The 14,693-nt window shown below is 40.0% G+C and overlaps 4 protein-coding genes across 4 annotated transcripts; 2 read left to right on the top strand and 2 right to left on the bottom strand.

Annotated features, from left to right (window-relative positions):
• Positions 1-5,723: 5,723 nt before the first annotated feature.
• Positions 5,724-6,901, top strand: INS49_000919 (uncharacterized protein; the record flags this gene model as incomplete). Its single annotated transcript, XM_043161753.1, has 3 exons — positions 5,724-5,767; positions 5,828-6,727; positions 6,781-6,901. The coding sequence occupies 3 exons, from the start codon at positions 5,724-5,726 to the stop codon at positions 6,899-6,901; spliced, it is 1,065 nt and encodes a 354-aa protein (XP_043030259.1).
• Positions 6,902-7,245: 344 nt separating this feature from the next.
• INS49_000920 (uncharacterized protein) lies at positions 7,246-7,699 on the bottom strand (the record flags this gene model as incomplete). The annotated part of the gene is made up of 3 exons (XM_043161754.1): positions 7,246-7,250; positions 7,303-7,435; positions 7,496-7,699. The coding sequence occupies 3 exons, from the start codon at positions 7,697-7,699 to the stop codon at positions 7,246-7,248; spliced, it is 342 nt and encodes a 113-aa protein (XP_043030260.1).
• A 1,791-nt stretch (positions 7,700-9,490) lies between these two features.
• On the top strand, positions 9,491-10,534 carry INS49_000921 (uncharacterized protein; the record flags this gene model as incomplete). Its single annotated transcript, XM_043161755.1, has 1 exon — positions 9,491-10,534. One exon carries the CDS (start codon positions 9,491-9,493, stop codon positions 10,532-10,534), a length of 1,044 nt encoding a protein of 347 aa, XP_043030261.1.
• A 135-nt stretch (positions 10,535-10,669) lies between these two features.
• Positions 10,670-11,494, bottom strand: INS49_000922 (uncharacterized protein; the record flags this gene model as incomplete). The annotated part of the gene is made up of 1 exon (XM_043161756.1): positions 10,670-11,494. The coding sequence occupies one exon, from the start codon at positions 11,492-11,494 to the stop codon at positions 10,670-10,672; it is 825 nt and encodes a 274-aa protein (XP_043030262.1).
• Positions 11,495-14,693: the final 3,199 nt, after the last annotated feature.

Below are 14,693 nucleotides of genomic sequence, written 5' to 3' on the forward strand. Positions count from 1 at the left end.
GGATGTAAAATGGATAATAAAGATAAATTTTATAAATGTAAAAATAAATAAGATTAAGATAATAATTGTAATAGCAATACTTATATTATAAAGGTAAAACTTAATAAGGAGGTTTATTATGTAAATATTAATTTCCTAGCTAATAAAGCGTTTATGCATTAAATTACTAAAAATAATGTTTTTTAAATGAAGATAATTATTGCAGCCAGCCAATTTATCTTAAAAAATAAATATAATTAAACTTATTTTTAAGGAATTCTGCTAAATATGAAAGCATTATCGGTATTTATGGCTAAATATAAGCAATTCCTTATATTGCAATAAAAAGATTTAAAGTATTAAATTAATATAATTGTTATAGGAAAAGCTAAAGTTAAATTTAGTAATAAGATAATTATTAATTCGCTTAATATAATAAAGGTTTCCATTTTAGTTAGTTGTGTTAACTTTTATATTGTTTAAATATAAACCCTATTCTTGCTTTGTTTAATAAATATGGATAGGCTTTAAGTATATTATAATAATATTATAGATAAAATGGTTTCCTTTAATAATGCAATTATTATATTAATACTTAAAAAATGGGGTTACCTATGGTTTTTCCTAAACCAAACTATTAATGCTATATATTTCCTTTTAAAGATAAAAATGAGGAAACTCTACTATTGCTTTGAATATTTATTAATAAATTAATTATGCTGGATACTTGAAAAGGTTAGCAATTTAAATGTTAATAAATAAGTAATGGCAGAGATTAAAAAGATATGCCATTATTATTAAATAAATGGATTTATACTTAGGCGTTTTAAGTTTATGTTATGCAATAATTATAAGTTTAATTATGAAATCTTGGTTAACGTAATATACTTAAGTAAATGCTTAGTCCTTTATGTTATAAATTGGGCTATTGTTTTCTAGGAAGCGAAATTCTTAAAATCTATATCTATAAAGACTATATAGCAAACACTGTAAATGCTTTAAATTAATATATATTAAGAACCATTAAATATCATTAAATACAACGTAGGAATGAACTTTACATCCTTAGAATTCTATTTAAAGGCATAAATAATGGGAATTAAATGCAAATAGGTTCCTATAAAGGCACATTAATCCATTAAGAAAATTAAGAAATATCATTAAGCCCTTAAATAAGTATATAAAATTTTATATACTAAATTATATAATAATATAAATAATAATATTATCTTATAAATAATTATAAAAGCTGTTAATAATATTATTAAATTAAATAAATTAATCCCTACGTTCTTAGTTTTTAGTGCCTACCTATAAGTATTATATAAGTTATTATTATTACCTTTAATATAAAAGCAAGCGGAGGCTATTTTAAAGGCTATAAAAATGCTATAAAAAACCATAGCTAAATAGCAAGTGTAAGATGCATTAAACATTAAGGTTGGACTTATCTTTAATACAAAATACCCGCTTTAATGCAAAGTTTATATATAAAGAGAAAGAAAAGGATGGAAGGGTTTATATAAGGTTATTGCTATAAATAGCTATAATATAACCTTAAACATGCTAAATAAAGCTATAACGTTTAAATTAATAGTTATTTAATTATATTATTAAAATAATAATAAGGAAATGCAACCCTTATAAGCAAAAAATCTAGCTATAAAACCTTAAACGCAACTTATTATATAATCATCATTACTAAAGATAAAAAACTATATTATTATATTATATATCTTAAAGAAAGAAAATAAAAACTATAACTTAGCGATTAAACTAAGATAAGATAAAGTTATTATAATACTAGGTTTATTATTTAAAAAGTTTAATAAAATGAAAATTAACAACCTTATTGCTAAAGGTATTTTTTAAATTAAGAAATGATTAGCAAAGCAATATAATAAATATTATTTCTTTAAGTCCTATATAATATAAAAGGTAAAAGGTAAAACCATAAAACCATATAAAAAATCTTAATTTATTATTTAAAGTTATAATAATAATAAAAAGGAATTAATTTTAATGCAAAGCTTAATTATTTAAAAAATAAGCTAATAAATAATCCTTATACTTACTCTCTTATTAATTTAAGAAAAAGGCATAGTTTTTATACTTTAAAATATTACTTAGGCCTACCTTTAAGCAAAGTTAAAACTATGTAAGATAATTTTTATAAAGCTATTAAAGGAATTAAAGAATAAATACCCTTTAAGCATAATTATTTATATTATTTAATCCCTATATAGTATAATAAAATCCAGTATTTATTAATTTAATATATATTAAAAATATTATTAATAAAAGCTTAAAATAAATTACTTTATATATAATTCTTACTTATTAATTATAAAGCCTATATAACCCTTTAAAATAATAGGCATATAAATAAATAATATATTAATTTTATCCATGCTAAAATTTTAAAATAAAAAGGAAATTAAGATAAAAGTTATAAAATTGCAAGGAAAACTAAAATAAGAGTTAATATTTAAAGACTTAATAAATTATAACGAGGCTTACATAATAATGGATATTACCGGCTTAATTACTACTTAATAAAAAGAATAGGCTGATAAACTTGCCCTTATTAATATAATAATTAAAGACACTCTTTAGAAATACCTTAAATAAAGAGCCTGCGAAGTATATATAGCTTTAATTTGCTAATTAAAAGCTTTATATAATCTTTTAATGGCTGTATAAGTATAAAACCTAAAGGCAGGAAATTATAAAAGCCTAAATGTATAATTATTATAATAAATAAATAATGTTATGTAAAGAATTAAGTATATACCTTTGGATTTTAAAATAGCAAAACTTTTTATATTTATAAACGGATTATTTATAAATAACTAAAACTTAATATTGCAGCTTAAATATATTATTATCTTTATAAATAAAACTTATAAGGAAACCAAGGGATTTATAATAATAAGCAATATTTTTTATTAATTATTAATAAAGTATAAACATATTACTTAAAGCGTGCTAATAAGCGAAATTTATAATATGATAAATAAAGTAAATATTAAAATCTCCTTAGCTATAATAATTAAGATAATTATAAAATAATTATTATTATTAAACATACCTTTAATTATTTATATAAACTTATATAACTTATATAAGTACCTTATAAAGCTAGGAATAATAAAGGAAAAGCGCCTTATAATTAATATTATATTATTATAAAAATTATATAAAATGAAAGAAATTATTAAAATAAGGTAAATAAATAAAAAAGATAACCTTGCTAATATAATAATAAAACCAACTTTAAATATTGCATTATAAAAGCTTATTAATAATAATAAGCTTTATATATAGGTAAATAAGTTAATTAAGAAACTTAAAGTAGCCCCTTTTTGCTAAGGAAGGAGCAACTTACTGCTAATACCTTTTCCTTTTAATCTTGCTACTGCTAATTATAAAACTTTATACCTCCTAAACTTAAACCCTTAATATAAACTTTAACCTTTTATACTTTAATTCAAACCTTTTTAATACCTTATTATATATAAGGATAACCTTATAATTATTAATATTATTAATAATTATTATTTTAAAGTTAACCTTATTATTATTATTACCTTTCGCTATTATTTATTAATAATAATATTAAAATTAACTTTCATTAAATTTATTTATAATTTATTAACTTCTTTCGTAATTATAAAATAAACTAATAATTATTATATAATTATTGCAAAGTTTTATATTAAAAATATATATTTTAGCTATTAAATTCTTATAAAATCTTTTTCTTTTTATTATAATAAAAAACATTAATAATAACTTATAAAAATTATTTAATACTTTTATTAATATGCTTTATAATAATAATAATAGCAAGCAAAATTATTTAATAAACATTATATTTATTACCCGCATTAAAGACATACTTAATATAATTATTACTATAGCTGCTATTAATATAGCTAATACTAAAGGTAGCTTTATTGCAACTATTAAATAAAATCAAGATTCCCCTATAAACATTGCAATTATAACCTTAATTAATAAAATAAATATTATAATTATAACTTTAATTAATAAAATAAATATTATAATTATAATCTTAATAAATAATAAGATAAAGATTGTAATTATTATTAAGGTTATAAAAAGGCTTAAAATTGCCTTAAGCAATAAGGATAAAAATAAGCTTATTAATTTTATTAATTCTTATAGCAAGGTTATTATTAATAATGCTTATTTAATAAATATTAATAAGGATATTAATAATAATAACTCTTATTTACTTAATATTAATAGCAATTTAATTATTATTAATAATAAAGATAACTAAAACTAAGCTAATAAGATCTTAATAAAGATTGCAAAGATTGCCTTTAACTTTACTCTTATGCTAGGCATTAAAAAAAGCAAGCTGCTTATTAAAATAAACTCTTAAGAAATTATTAAAATTAATAAGCTAAAGGCTATAGCTATAGCCTAAGCCAAAATACTTTTCTTAAATAATGCTATAATAATAGCTATTATTTAAATTATTAATAACTTTTAATATTAAAATAAGCAAATATTTTTTAATAATATAATTAAAAAGCTATGCATTTATATTAAAAGCATTAAAATTCTTAATACAAAACTATATAGCATTCTTAATAATAAGAATTATTAAGGTAATCACTATCTTAAATGCCAAATTATTATAATTTCCGCAATAAACAACCTAATAAGAGTTTTAATTTTAAGTATTTTCTATATATATTAAATTGGAAAGATTTAGCTATTAAAGGATTGAATTGCTATGCTAACTTAGCTTTAAAACTTTTTATATTAAACTATTAATAAGCATATATAAGGCTTATATATAAAAAGATTTATTAAAAAATATATATTATTGCTTAAATAACTTAAGTAAAAGATAATTATTAAGGAAATTAAAAAGAATAATAAAAAGCAAGAAAAAAGCTAATAAATAATTAAGCTGCTTATAATGCTTAATTTTAGGAAAATAAAAAGTAGTTAAAGGAAATTAATTTAAAGTAATATTAAATGCATTTTAATAATAAAAGTAAGGATGGAAATAATAATATTTATATTATAAAGGTATATAATAAAAATGGATATAAGCTAAAGAGTTTAATATTAACTTTATAAGCATTAACTTTTCTTGCAAAGAAAAGATTTAAAACTAAGGTTATTATATAAAAATTAATAATTTTTATAAAAAAGCAACCTTAAAAGCTAAGTATTAAGGATGATGGGTATAATGTTTAAAGGGTAATGTAATGATGATGATTATAAGTTTAAAGTATAATGCATTAATAATAATTATAAGTTTAAAGGGTAATGTAATAGCAAAGATTGCTAGGATTTATTTTGAAACTTATGAGTTATGATTTTAAGCCTTTTTAGCAATGCTTTTTTATAATGAAGGTTATATATACTTAATATGCAATAAATTATAATTTTGGGCTAATTATAATAAGGATCGTTAATTATGATAAGGATTATATATACTTATTAGAAGAAGAGAAAACTGCAAGTGTTGGCAAGTACAACCCTCGCACTTAAAAGGCTACTTTAGTTATCCCCTTAGGGGCACGTAGCCTCTCAGAACTTAGATAGAACAATACCAATACACGATTGCTTCCCATACGATTATCGTACGTACGAGAGACCTACCAACAGTGGATGAAGTGTTGATCTTTGCAGAACGAATGAAGAAAAACGCCGGCGCGGATGGACAGTTAGGCGATGTGTTTCAACTATTTCCTATGGCAGTTGATCTGACATTTGACATCATCTGCAGGATTGTTCTGTGAGTTTGCTGTTTTCAATCGAAGAAAGAGCCTGAACTGGAGCTGATGGATGGCTTTAGAGATTTCAGCCCGGGCGAACAACTCAACGGGCCTACCGAGATGCAGAAGGCTTTTCGCGTAATCAGCCAGCATCTCGTGTTTAAGAGCTGGGCAAGTCTTCACAAACGCCTCAACCCTTTCTGGCAGCTTGACTTGTGGAAGTGTCACCGGACATTGAGACGCGTGATGCTGCCTCATATTCAGAAGCATGTAAGAGGGCATTCCCTCGTGAAGAACTCAGCATCGCAGAAGACTGTCCTTGATCTGGCCCTCAAGGAGGTTGAGCTGGAAAGCCCAGGGGCTGAGCCCAGTGGCCAGTTCATCGAGGACGTGGTAGGACTAACCAAGCAATTTATCTTTGCTGGCCACGATACTACTGCTGTCAATATGTCATTTGCATATCACTTCCTTAACAAAAGCCCCGATGCACTCACCCGGCTGAGAGACGAGCACAACCGTATCTTTGGGCCTTATCCAAGGAAAGCCTCCGAAATACTGCGGCAGTCACCACACCTCCTGAGCTCCCTACCCTTCACCACGGCGGTGGTGAAGGAAAGCCTGCGCCTGTGTCCCGTCGCCGCGAGCATCCGAAAAGGACACTCAGGATATAGTCTTCGAGGCAATGACGGCGTGGAGTACCCGATGGGTGGCTTTATAGTCGCCACTGGTGTGGACTGCCTGCAGTACAGCCCGGAAATGTTTGCGAGGCCGACACAGTTCCTGCCTGAGCGATGGACAGCTCCCCCGGGTGACCTTCTGCATATTCGAGACGAAGCCAAGTATGCATGGCGGCCCTTTGAGTGGGGACCAATGTCTTGCATAGGCACGGAGCTCGCGATGGTAGAGCTGAAGATGGCTCTCGTTCTCACCATTAGGGAGATAGAGGTGGTGACCGCGTTGGAAGATTGGGATCGACTGCAGTAAGTTATCTTTTCCGCCCACTGACTTTCCAGAGCTAATCTTCCATACTCAGGGGTACGAATAGCGACATGAGACCGACTCTGTTCGGTGACAAGATTTTCCAAGGTGCTGTAGGCCTCGGGCCACCGACAGAGGGGCTCCCAGTGCGCACCAGGCTCTTGCGACAACAGTGATACGATAGGGTTCTCGTGTAGAGGGTAAAGATACCACCAAACGAGCTCTCATAAATTCTGTCATACCCATGTAATGTTTGGCACACGGCATTGAGAAATGAGTCACTGTCTTTTATTGCAAAAATTCCAAGCACATCTAGCCTGTGTGCCAACTTGCACTTGAGCAAGCCTAGAGTACAAGACGGAAGCCTTCAAGCCCGTTCTGAGTGCGCGGCGACATCTCATGCCTTTCAACTTGCTACCCCAAAAGCCCCCGATGGCGGACATGTTCGCTCAATCTTGCTAGCATTTCAATTGACCTTTGATATTACCCACACAGTCATCTAGCACCAGGAGTACATGCATTAGTCTATATGTATCGATTTTAATACGTGATTTCGGAGCCACGTTGGCCTTCTTACCGAGGTCCTTAGCTATCCTCTCAGATATGCCTGTGTTTGTGTCACAGGTGCACTCCAGCCACGCAGCCTCATGTACACCGCTTTGGGTGAAAGTGCAGTCCCAGCAGGTATCGAGGTAATTACCATGCGAACACTGCCAGTGGTAGCAGTCAGCATCGCCTCAAATGTCAAACACGAATCACTAAGCACTCACAACAAGCTGGCCCTGGACGTTTCCAATGCAATCATTCAGATCCAGGTGGGAGACGGTCGCATCCCGACTGCAGACAGCGCTGATGTTTCTGTGCTCCTCGCCGTGGGAATAGACGCTCTCGCAGGTCTGGGTGAAGTTCCGGTACGAGCCCAGGTTCGCCACCGCAATGCCGAAGAGTACCGTCAATGAGGATAGAATCAACATTTTACACAAGAGTCCGTATCGGGATTCGCAGGCAGGTTGTTCGTTTCGCCGGAAAGACCAATGGGGTCAAGGAAAGATGCAGAATATGGAGACGCAGCCCGACGAAGGCAATATGAGATGGTTTATATGCTTTCGAGAATAATTAACTTGTCACTGCACTCTGTGACACGCTTGGTCAGATGTGTTTGCTGTACGCAAGCACGCTACACAAGAGTGACACATGGCCCATTTTCTACTACGTGCTTGACGTTCCACTGGCCCTGATCATATGAACCATGCCTTCCTTGGGCCGAATTGAAGACAACTGGGCGACAAGCTACCAAAAGAATTGCATAGAAGAAGTGGCTTGTAATTAGCTATACAGGCTTTTTGCCTCCTATCCGGTGAGACAGCCAGTTACGGACTCGTGGCTCAGTTGATACTTAAGGAAACATTTCCACACTAATTTCTAAAACACGAAATTGAATTTGAAGACAAGTTTGATGAAGTAAATGGCCTTCGGAGCCCGGGGAGATCGTAACGTGTATTTCCTACGGACGACGCCCTGATTTCTACCCGCGTATTTCTGGCTATGCCCGTCATACATGAGTTGTGAAGTGGGTTTCATCAGCGCCATCTCACATTTGCTAGCGCGACTCAGCACTGGGAACAAAAGGCTCCCGTGACAGTCTTTGTGAGCTGCATGAGGACTGATTGCAGCCTATAAATCAGTCCAAAGTTCTTGTGACATACTCATCCTCGGGCGTTCCAACAAATGTTTAACGCAAGGGTGGTGGGGACGTTCCTCGCTGAAGCATCCGTGTCTGGTCGTACAGCTTGACCTTACGATCGGGTCAACACATTACTATAGATGTAGAAATACATTTGAAATTTTTCCGCAATTCCTGTGGGAGCCTGGACGAATATCAGACTTCCGGATCCTTTTGGATCGATGCTGACAATTCTGGACATTCGGTTGAGTGTAGCCCTGAGGAAGCACCTGCCACTGCTGACAAGCCTGCAATTTCTATAAGTTTCATCCGCCTAGTGATTACGATATATGCATGCTGAGGGAAGAATGATCCACCGCTGAGTCCATCGACAGGAAAGACCAGCTGTTCCAGCTGCTGACCTCGAATCGTGAAGATGCACGGGCAAAAGAAGTCGCACGTTAGTTCAGCACGCACTTAGCATCGCTCCACTTGTCTCTGCAGTTCGCTTGCTAATCAACAATTTAGCCAGAAACGTAGCACGTCATCAGAGATACATGTCGCAGCTTGCGCCTTCCGTTCGTGACTTGGAGCGAAGCAGCGAGTCTCTAACTCGTACGTGCAACTAACACGGCTTGTGATGAGTACTGGTGGGACCGCTTTAGCGTCTGTGGACAAGGTCTGTTTGTGCGCTGAGATATGGACCCATGGTGTGAATCGCGCCCTTGGAGCCGCAGCTCGCACCTAGCTACCTTGGTAGGCAGTGAGCCTATATCTATTTGTAGTTGTGAATTTCAAAATGTGAGACGTTATTTTCAGGCGATTGGAAATGCCTGCAGCTTGGTCAGGTCGATGACAAAGCAACCAGTAGCTGTAACAACGTCTACCCGTGGGCCGTGGCCTTGACAAATTCTCGCCCGTGTCCCCACAGACGTAGTTACCTGTTGGTGATATCATCATCTGAGCCCCTGGCCTACAAGACAAAACAGCTCTGAAAGCCCTACCTCACACGCAAACAGGGCCACCGTTCTGACCCAACCTTGTCTATCTGAAGGAAACTCGAATTACCTCTGTATTACTCGCAGTCAGGACACAATCGAAAATGGCGAAAATGCAGGCTCTCGTCACCCAAGAGGACCACAAGGTCGCCGTTCAGGAGATCGACATCCCGAAGGCGGCAGAGGGGGAGATCCTCGTCAAGATCTCCGCCTGTGCTCAGAACCCCACAGATTGGAAGGCGGCCAGCGGTGCCCCTCCAGGCCGTACTGTGGGCTGCGACTTTGCCGGCGCCGTCGCTGACGCCAACGGATCATCGTGGCGGGAGGGCCAGCGCGTCGCCGGCTTCGTCCACGGCACATCCACCAACGGCATCCCGCCAAACCCGATCCGCGGCGTCTTTGCCGAGTACTGCGTCGTCGAGAAGAGTCTCGTCTTCGCGATCCCGGACGACGTCACGGACCAGCAGGCGGCCGTCATCCCGCTGGCCTTCGCAACGGCCGTGCAGGCCATGACCCAGCGTCTGCAGCTGCCCGAGCCCTCGAAGCCCGCCAAGACCGCCTTCCCCTTTCTTGTGAACGGTGGCACCACCTCGGTGGGCAAGTACGGCATCCAGCTCGGCAAGCTTGCTGGCCTCTTCGTGGTGGCCACGGGCTCCAAGAGGAACCACGAGCTGCTGAAGTCCCTCGGCGCGGACGCCGTGGTCGACTACAGCGACGCAGACTGGCCTGAGCAAGTGCGCAAAGTGACCCACGACGGGCTGGAGCACGCGTTCGACTGCATTTCTGAGAAAGGCACGCAGGAGGCCATTGCGAAGGCGATGTCTCCCACCAAGGGCGGCCACATCGTCGGCCTGCTCCCGCACAAGCTGGAGCACCCGAAGGTCAGGTATGAGAGCACCATCGTCTACACAGTCTTCGAGCGGCCTCTGAAGTATGGAGCCTTCGACAATTGCGGAGACGGGCCGACGCCGGGAGACAAGGCTGTTTGGGAGAAGTACCTTAGCCTGCTGCCCGATCTGCTCAGCAGCGGCAAGATCAAGCCCAATCGGATTCGCGAGATGGGTGGCTTGAACGATATCGTCACCGGATTCAAGGAGCAGCAGGAGGGAAGGGTCAGCGCTGAGAAGCTTGTGTACAAGATCGCATAGCCCGGTACATAGTACTGAACGGTACATGGGGGCGGAAAGAAGACACCAAATGGTTGTGTGGTATTGAAGCACCGGAAACGAGCAAAATCCAGATTTATTCCTATCAACCACTCATGCTTGCGTATCATCCATGGTCTAGACCCTTTCTGCCTTTACAAACGAAACTCCAGATTGTGGAAGCATCACTCCAACCTGCATCACCACCCAGAGGATGAGGAACAACCCAGCCCAGTGGAATAGGCCTCTGCATATAATGAATCGCTTGACCATTTTCATGGTCTTCTGGTCATTGATCCTCGGGTATGCTGTCGGTGGCGTCTTCTTTCCCAGTAACTGACAGATGGGCTCCCAACCATCTTCCGCCTGGAATTCCAACACCTTCCTGCCCCTCTTGCTCGCCTCATTTCTCACCCACTCGTTGTGTTTGTCATATATTGGCCGATCCCGGAACGTCATCCCCCATCTCTCCATGTACAGGTCATCGGTAGCCTTCATCATCCTCATCATAGCCCGGTCCGACTTGACGAGGAAGGTCGCGACCCAGAAGAGCCAAGAGTCGAAGAAGCGCAGCCCTTCCGAGAAGCTGGTGTGCCACGACGAAGCGCCGCCGGAGCGCACGTTGAGTATGACAGGCGCGTCAGGGTACATATCCATGAGGTCGTCAGCGAAGATTATGGACGGGAAGTCAGCCGTGGCTGCGAAGCCTGCGAAGAGCTGGCGGAGGATCTTGCGCCGCTTGGGTGTGTCCTTTTCCAGGACGGCGGCTGTGACGAGGCGCTGCCGCTCGGCGCTGGGTTGCACATGCGCCATGTGCATACACGGAACAAAGCCCAGGGTCTCAAGGGCAGCTTGAAGCGAGGACGTCGCGCACCGTGGGAGCCCGAGCGCCAGTACTTGGGGGTAGGTAGAGGAGCGGTCGAGCTCCTGAGCGGAGACTGTCTCGTGAACGAAACGAACCATGATGGCGAGTTGTGGCTAGGAGTGCAAAGTATCGGAGGCAGCAATCTTCCCAATATTACATGAAGCTCGAAAATTTTGTAGTGACTACTGTGATGCAATTGTCTATGACAGACACACTCATACGATGCAGCTATACTTGGCTTTTACTTGAGAAAAACAGAAGCAAGTCGTTGGTGTTATAACCTCACGATCCTCCATTCTCTTCTTTCAGTCCGGACTTTCCCCCCCGGTGATCCATTAGTTTAACTCTGACTGATCGTCGAAGTCTTCGGGGAGGAGTGGTAGAAACTGCTTCTTCTGCTGCACGGCCCTCGGCTACCAAGACTTACAGTAAGATCGGAGTATGTCTTAGGGCGCCCAGAATATGAAGTCCGAAGGATGTTGGAGGCAAGTCGATAGCTGATTTTAGCAGTAACTACTCAGACTCGCCATCAGCTTATTGGCCGTGAACCAAGATAGAAAAGCGTCGCTCAGGCCCGGGTAACAGCCATCTCAGGGAGGCACATGGAGCCAAAAGATCCGTTCGTGTAGACTGGTGGGTAGGTCCTGTCTTACTGTCGCTAGAGATGGCGCCGCAGGAACGATAATATTACGAGGATCGGACGAACCGGTCTCGCAAGTGTGTACCTGGTTTACAGCTCACCGTCTGCGGAATCTTATCCAGGAGCCGCAATTGGATACAGAGTCCCATCCACGGGGAGGAAGCCTATAGGAGCACCGCCATCCGTCGCGGACGACAACAGTGCGGGGACATCCGACGAAAGTCACATAATGTGTGTCATGAAATACGGCCAAGCCCATCCATGGCTTCCGAAGCATCTCCCGCCGGTGTGAACAGCTCACAAGACCACGTGCCGTCAAGTCTTTTCTAGGGGCTTGGGATGATGTCGAGAGACACCGAGACCCGCTCCTGAAGCCATATAAGAACCGGTTACGGTAGTGAGCCGACTGCCGAGCCGGTCGTGATCGTCCAAACAAGGCTGACGGGACCCAATCAGGGGCTACTTCTTCGGCGTGCCGAGATGCGGCTGTGATGCACGGAGCCTGCGGTGTAACGCTGTCTGTCAACTTTGTGGTCTAACATCGGCCCGTAGGATGAGAGTATGCGAGGTGATCTCTGCTTGGGCATGACTGTGCGGCATCCAAAAGTAAACAAGAAAACCATGCTGCATTTCGATTTTGAGTGGGAGACGCGAGTGTCGAGTTGTTGTGCCTATGCAAACAAATGAGGATGCCTTCACCAATGTGCTTCTTCAGGAGTTCCGGAATTTGTCTAAATCAGCTGTGGGCGTGCACACCGCTGTGCTGCATAGAGAGGTCAAGAGTTTGCAGTGTTATTCGAGCCACGGACCGGGTCGAGTAGGGCCTTGGCCTGCATGGTGCAAGTGAACCACTCGGCAGAATGAGAGCGCACAGATTGGGGTTCCCCGGCCTGGTCAAGGCATCTATCTATGGCTTGGTGGTCAGGGACAGGTTCGTTTCCCCGACAAACCTTCTCTTCCACTCGGATACCTCTGCTCTTCGAACCGGTTGCGCGGCTAGAGGAACGTGGCACCTCCGGCGAACCCAGGAATACCAGTCCGGGGTCACTCTAGTAGCTGAAATATGACCCGTGAGGAACGCCATTGACAAAAATTGGACCTATCATAAGTATGTCTTCCTTAAATCTGACCACGTACCCAATATCTTTTCCTCCGGCATTTGACTTTTGAGTTTGGCTTCCGGCGGGAATGCAGGTGATTTCGGCTCTTCCTCTTCATCCTTTTGATTCACTACTAGTAGAGGCAGGGCAGGGCTCATGTGTGCCGAGGTATGCATAATCTCATTGCCCTGGGAAGCGACACTAGACTCCTGCGGGCGCGCTTGAGGTCGTGATTCGCGCACTGAAGTGGCTGATGGAGCTGAGCCGAGTTCGATGTCAGACTCTTGCACCCTGGGATCAGAGGTACTTGACCCGTCGCACAAAGGCTTGATTCCTGCATGTGGATTCCGACTTTTCCGTTGATAATTCGCCGTGTATGCGACGGCTAGCCCAACCAGCGTTACCAGGACGATGCTCAACCAGGTTCCTAAATCTCCACTCAAGTTGAACGCATCGTCTTTTCCACGCGGGTCAGGATCTCCACCGTCATCCTTTCCCATGATTGAGCGGGTGACGGTTACTGCACCCGGTTGTAATAGAGCTGAGTACAAATTTGTAGTGGCGGCTATCAGAGTATTTGTGCTTTGTTTTGCCGGGACAGCCTTTGGCCGTTGAGGGACTAGTTGTGCTACTGGGATTGATGCTCCGTACCCCTCGAATGGAACCAAATCCGAGTTGTTCAGGGCATCATAGTCGCTTTTTCCTTGCGCAAGAGCTATCTTTTCGTTATGTATGTCGAACACCACACATGCGTTGCGCAAGAAATCCTGCCCAAGGGTGTAGCTCATAGAGTTTGTTGAGTTCAATACTGAGAATACACAGAGAGCCTTGCCATCAGTGTTGTTGAGATGCAGGTCGTGAGTCTTCTGAGCTATGATCATCGTCCAAAGATGCATTTTGATCTGAGGTCCATTCGCGCTATCAAATCCATAGGTGAACGTAGTGTTGGTCCCGGTCAACGCGCAAGGAACAGCAGGGCAGCCGCGTCGTCCCAAGTACTCAGCTCCAGCTTCTTTCCATATGGCTTCCGCGATATGCTGGGGAAACGTTGAAAAGTCTATACCTAAGTTTAGGGCGACAGGATAGGGCTTGTCATCGTAACTCATCAGTGTCTTATCACCAGTCTGGCTGGACGCTCTAACATGAGACAGTAATATTATAGGCCTTTGGGATGACAGGTCCGAGTAGACCAGATCAAGAATCTTGAGGCTGCCGGAATGTTTGTTCTTGTCGAGGGCTCCGAAGACAAGACTTCCACTGTCTGCCTGCTGTTAACTTTACAATTCTCGAGAAGAAATGAGCCTGACTGACCGGTGTGGCCTCTCCACCCAGACAGCCATAGACTGAATGCCTCAGTCGCGATGAGACCTTGATTCACAAGAGCAGTGAGAAAACCGGCGTTCGAAGGCTCTCCAGCTGCGGCGTGCCCCAAGCTTAGAAAGCCCGAATCAGTGTTGTCCCCCGAAGCTAGTGTCATTGACACATTGGCGACAGCGAGACCCCCAAGCTCGACTCTATCGCGAAACATGTAATTAGCACCGTTAGAGCCGGTAATGC

The sequence above is a fragment of the Diaporthe citri genome, assembly GCF_014595645.1.
Source record: "Diaporthe citri strain NFHF-8-4 chromosome Unknown scaffold_1, whole genome shotgun sequence".
In the NCBI taxonomy this organism is placed as follows: Eukaryota; Fungi; Ascomycota; class Sordariomycetes; order Diaporthales; family Diaporthaceae; genus Diaporthe; species Diaporthe citri.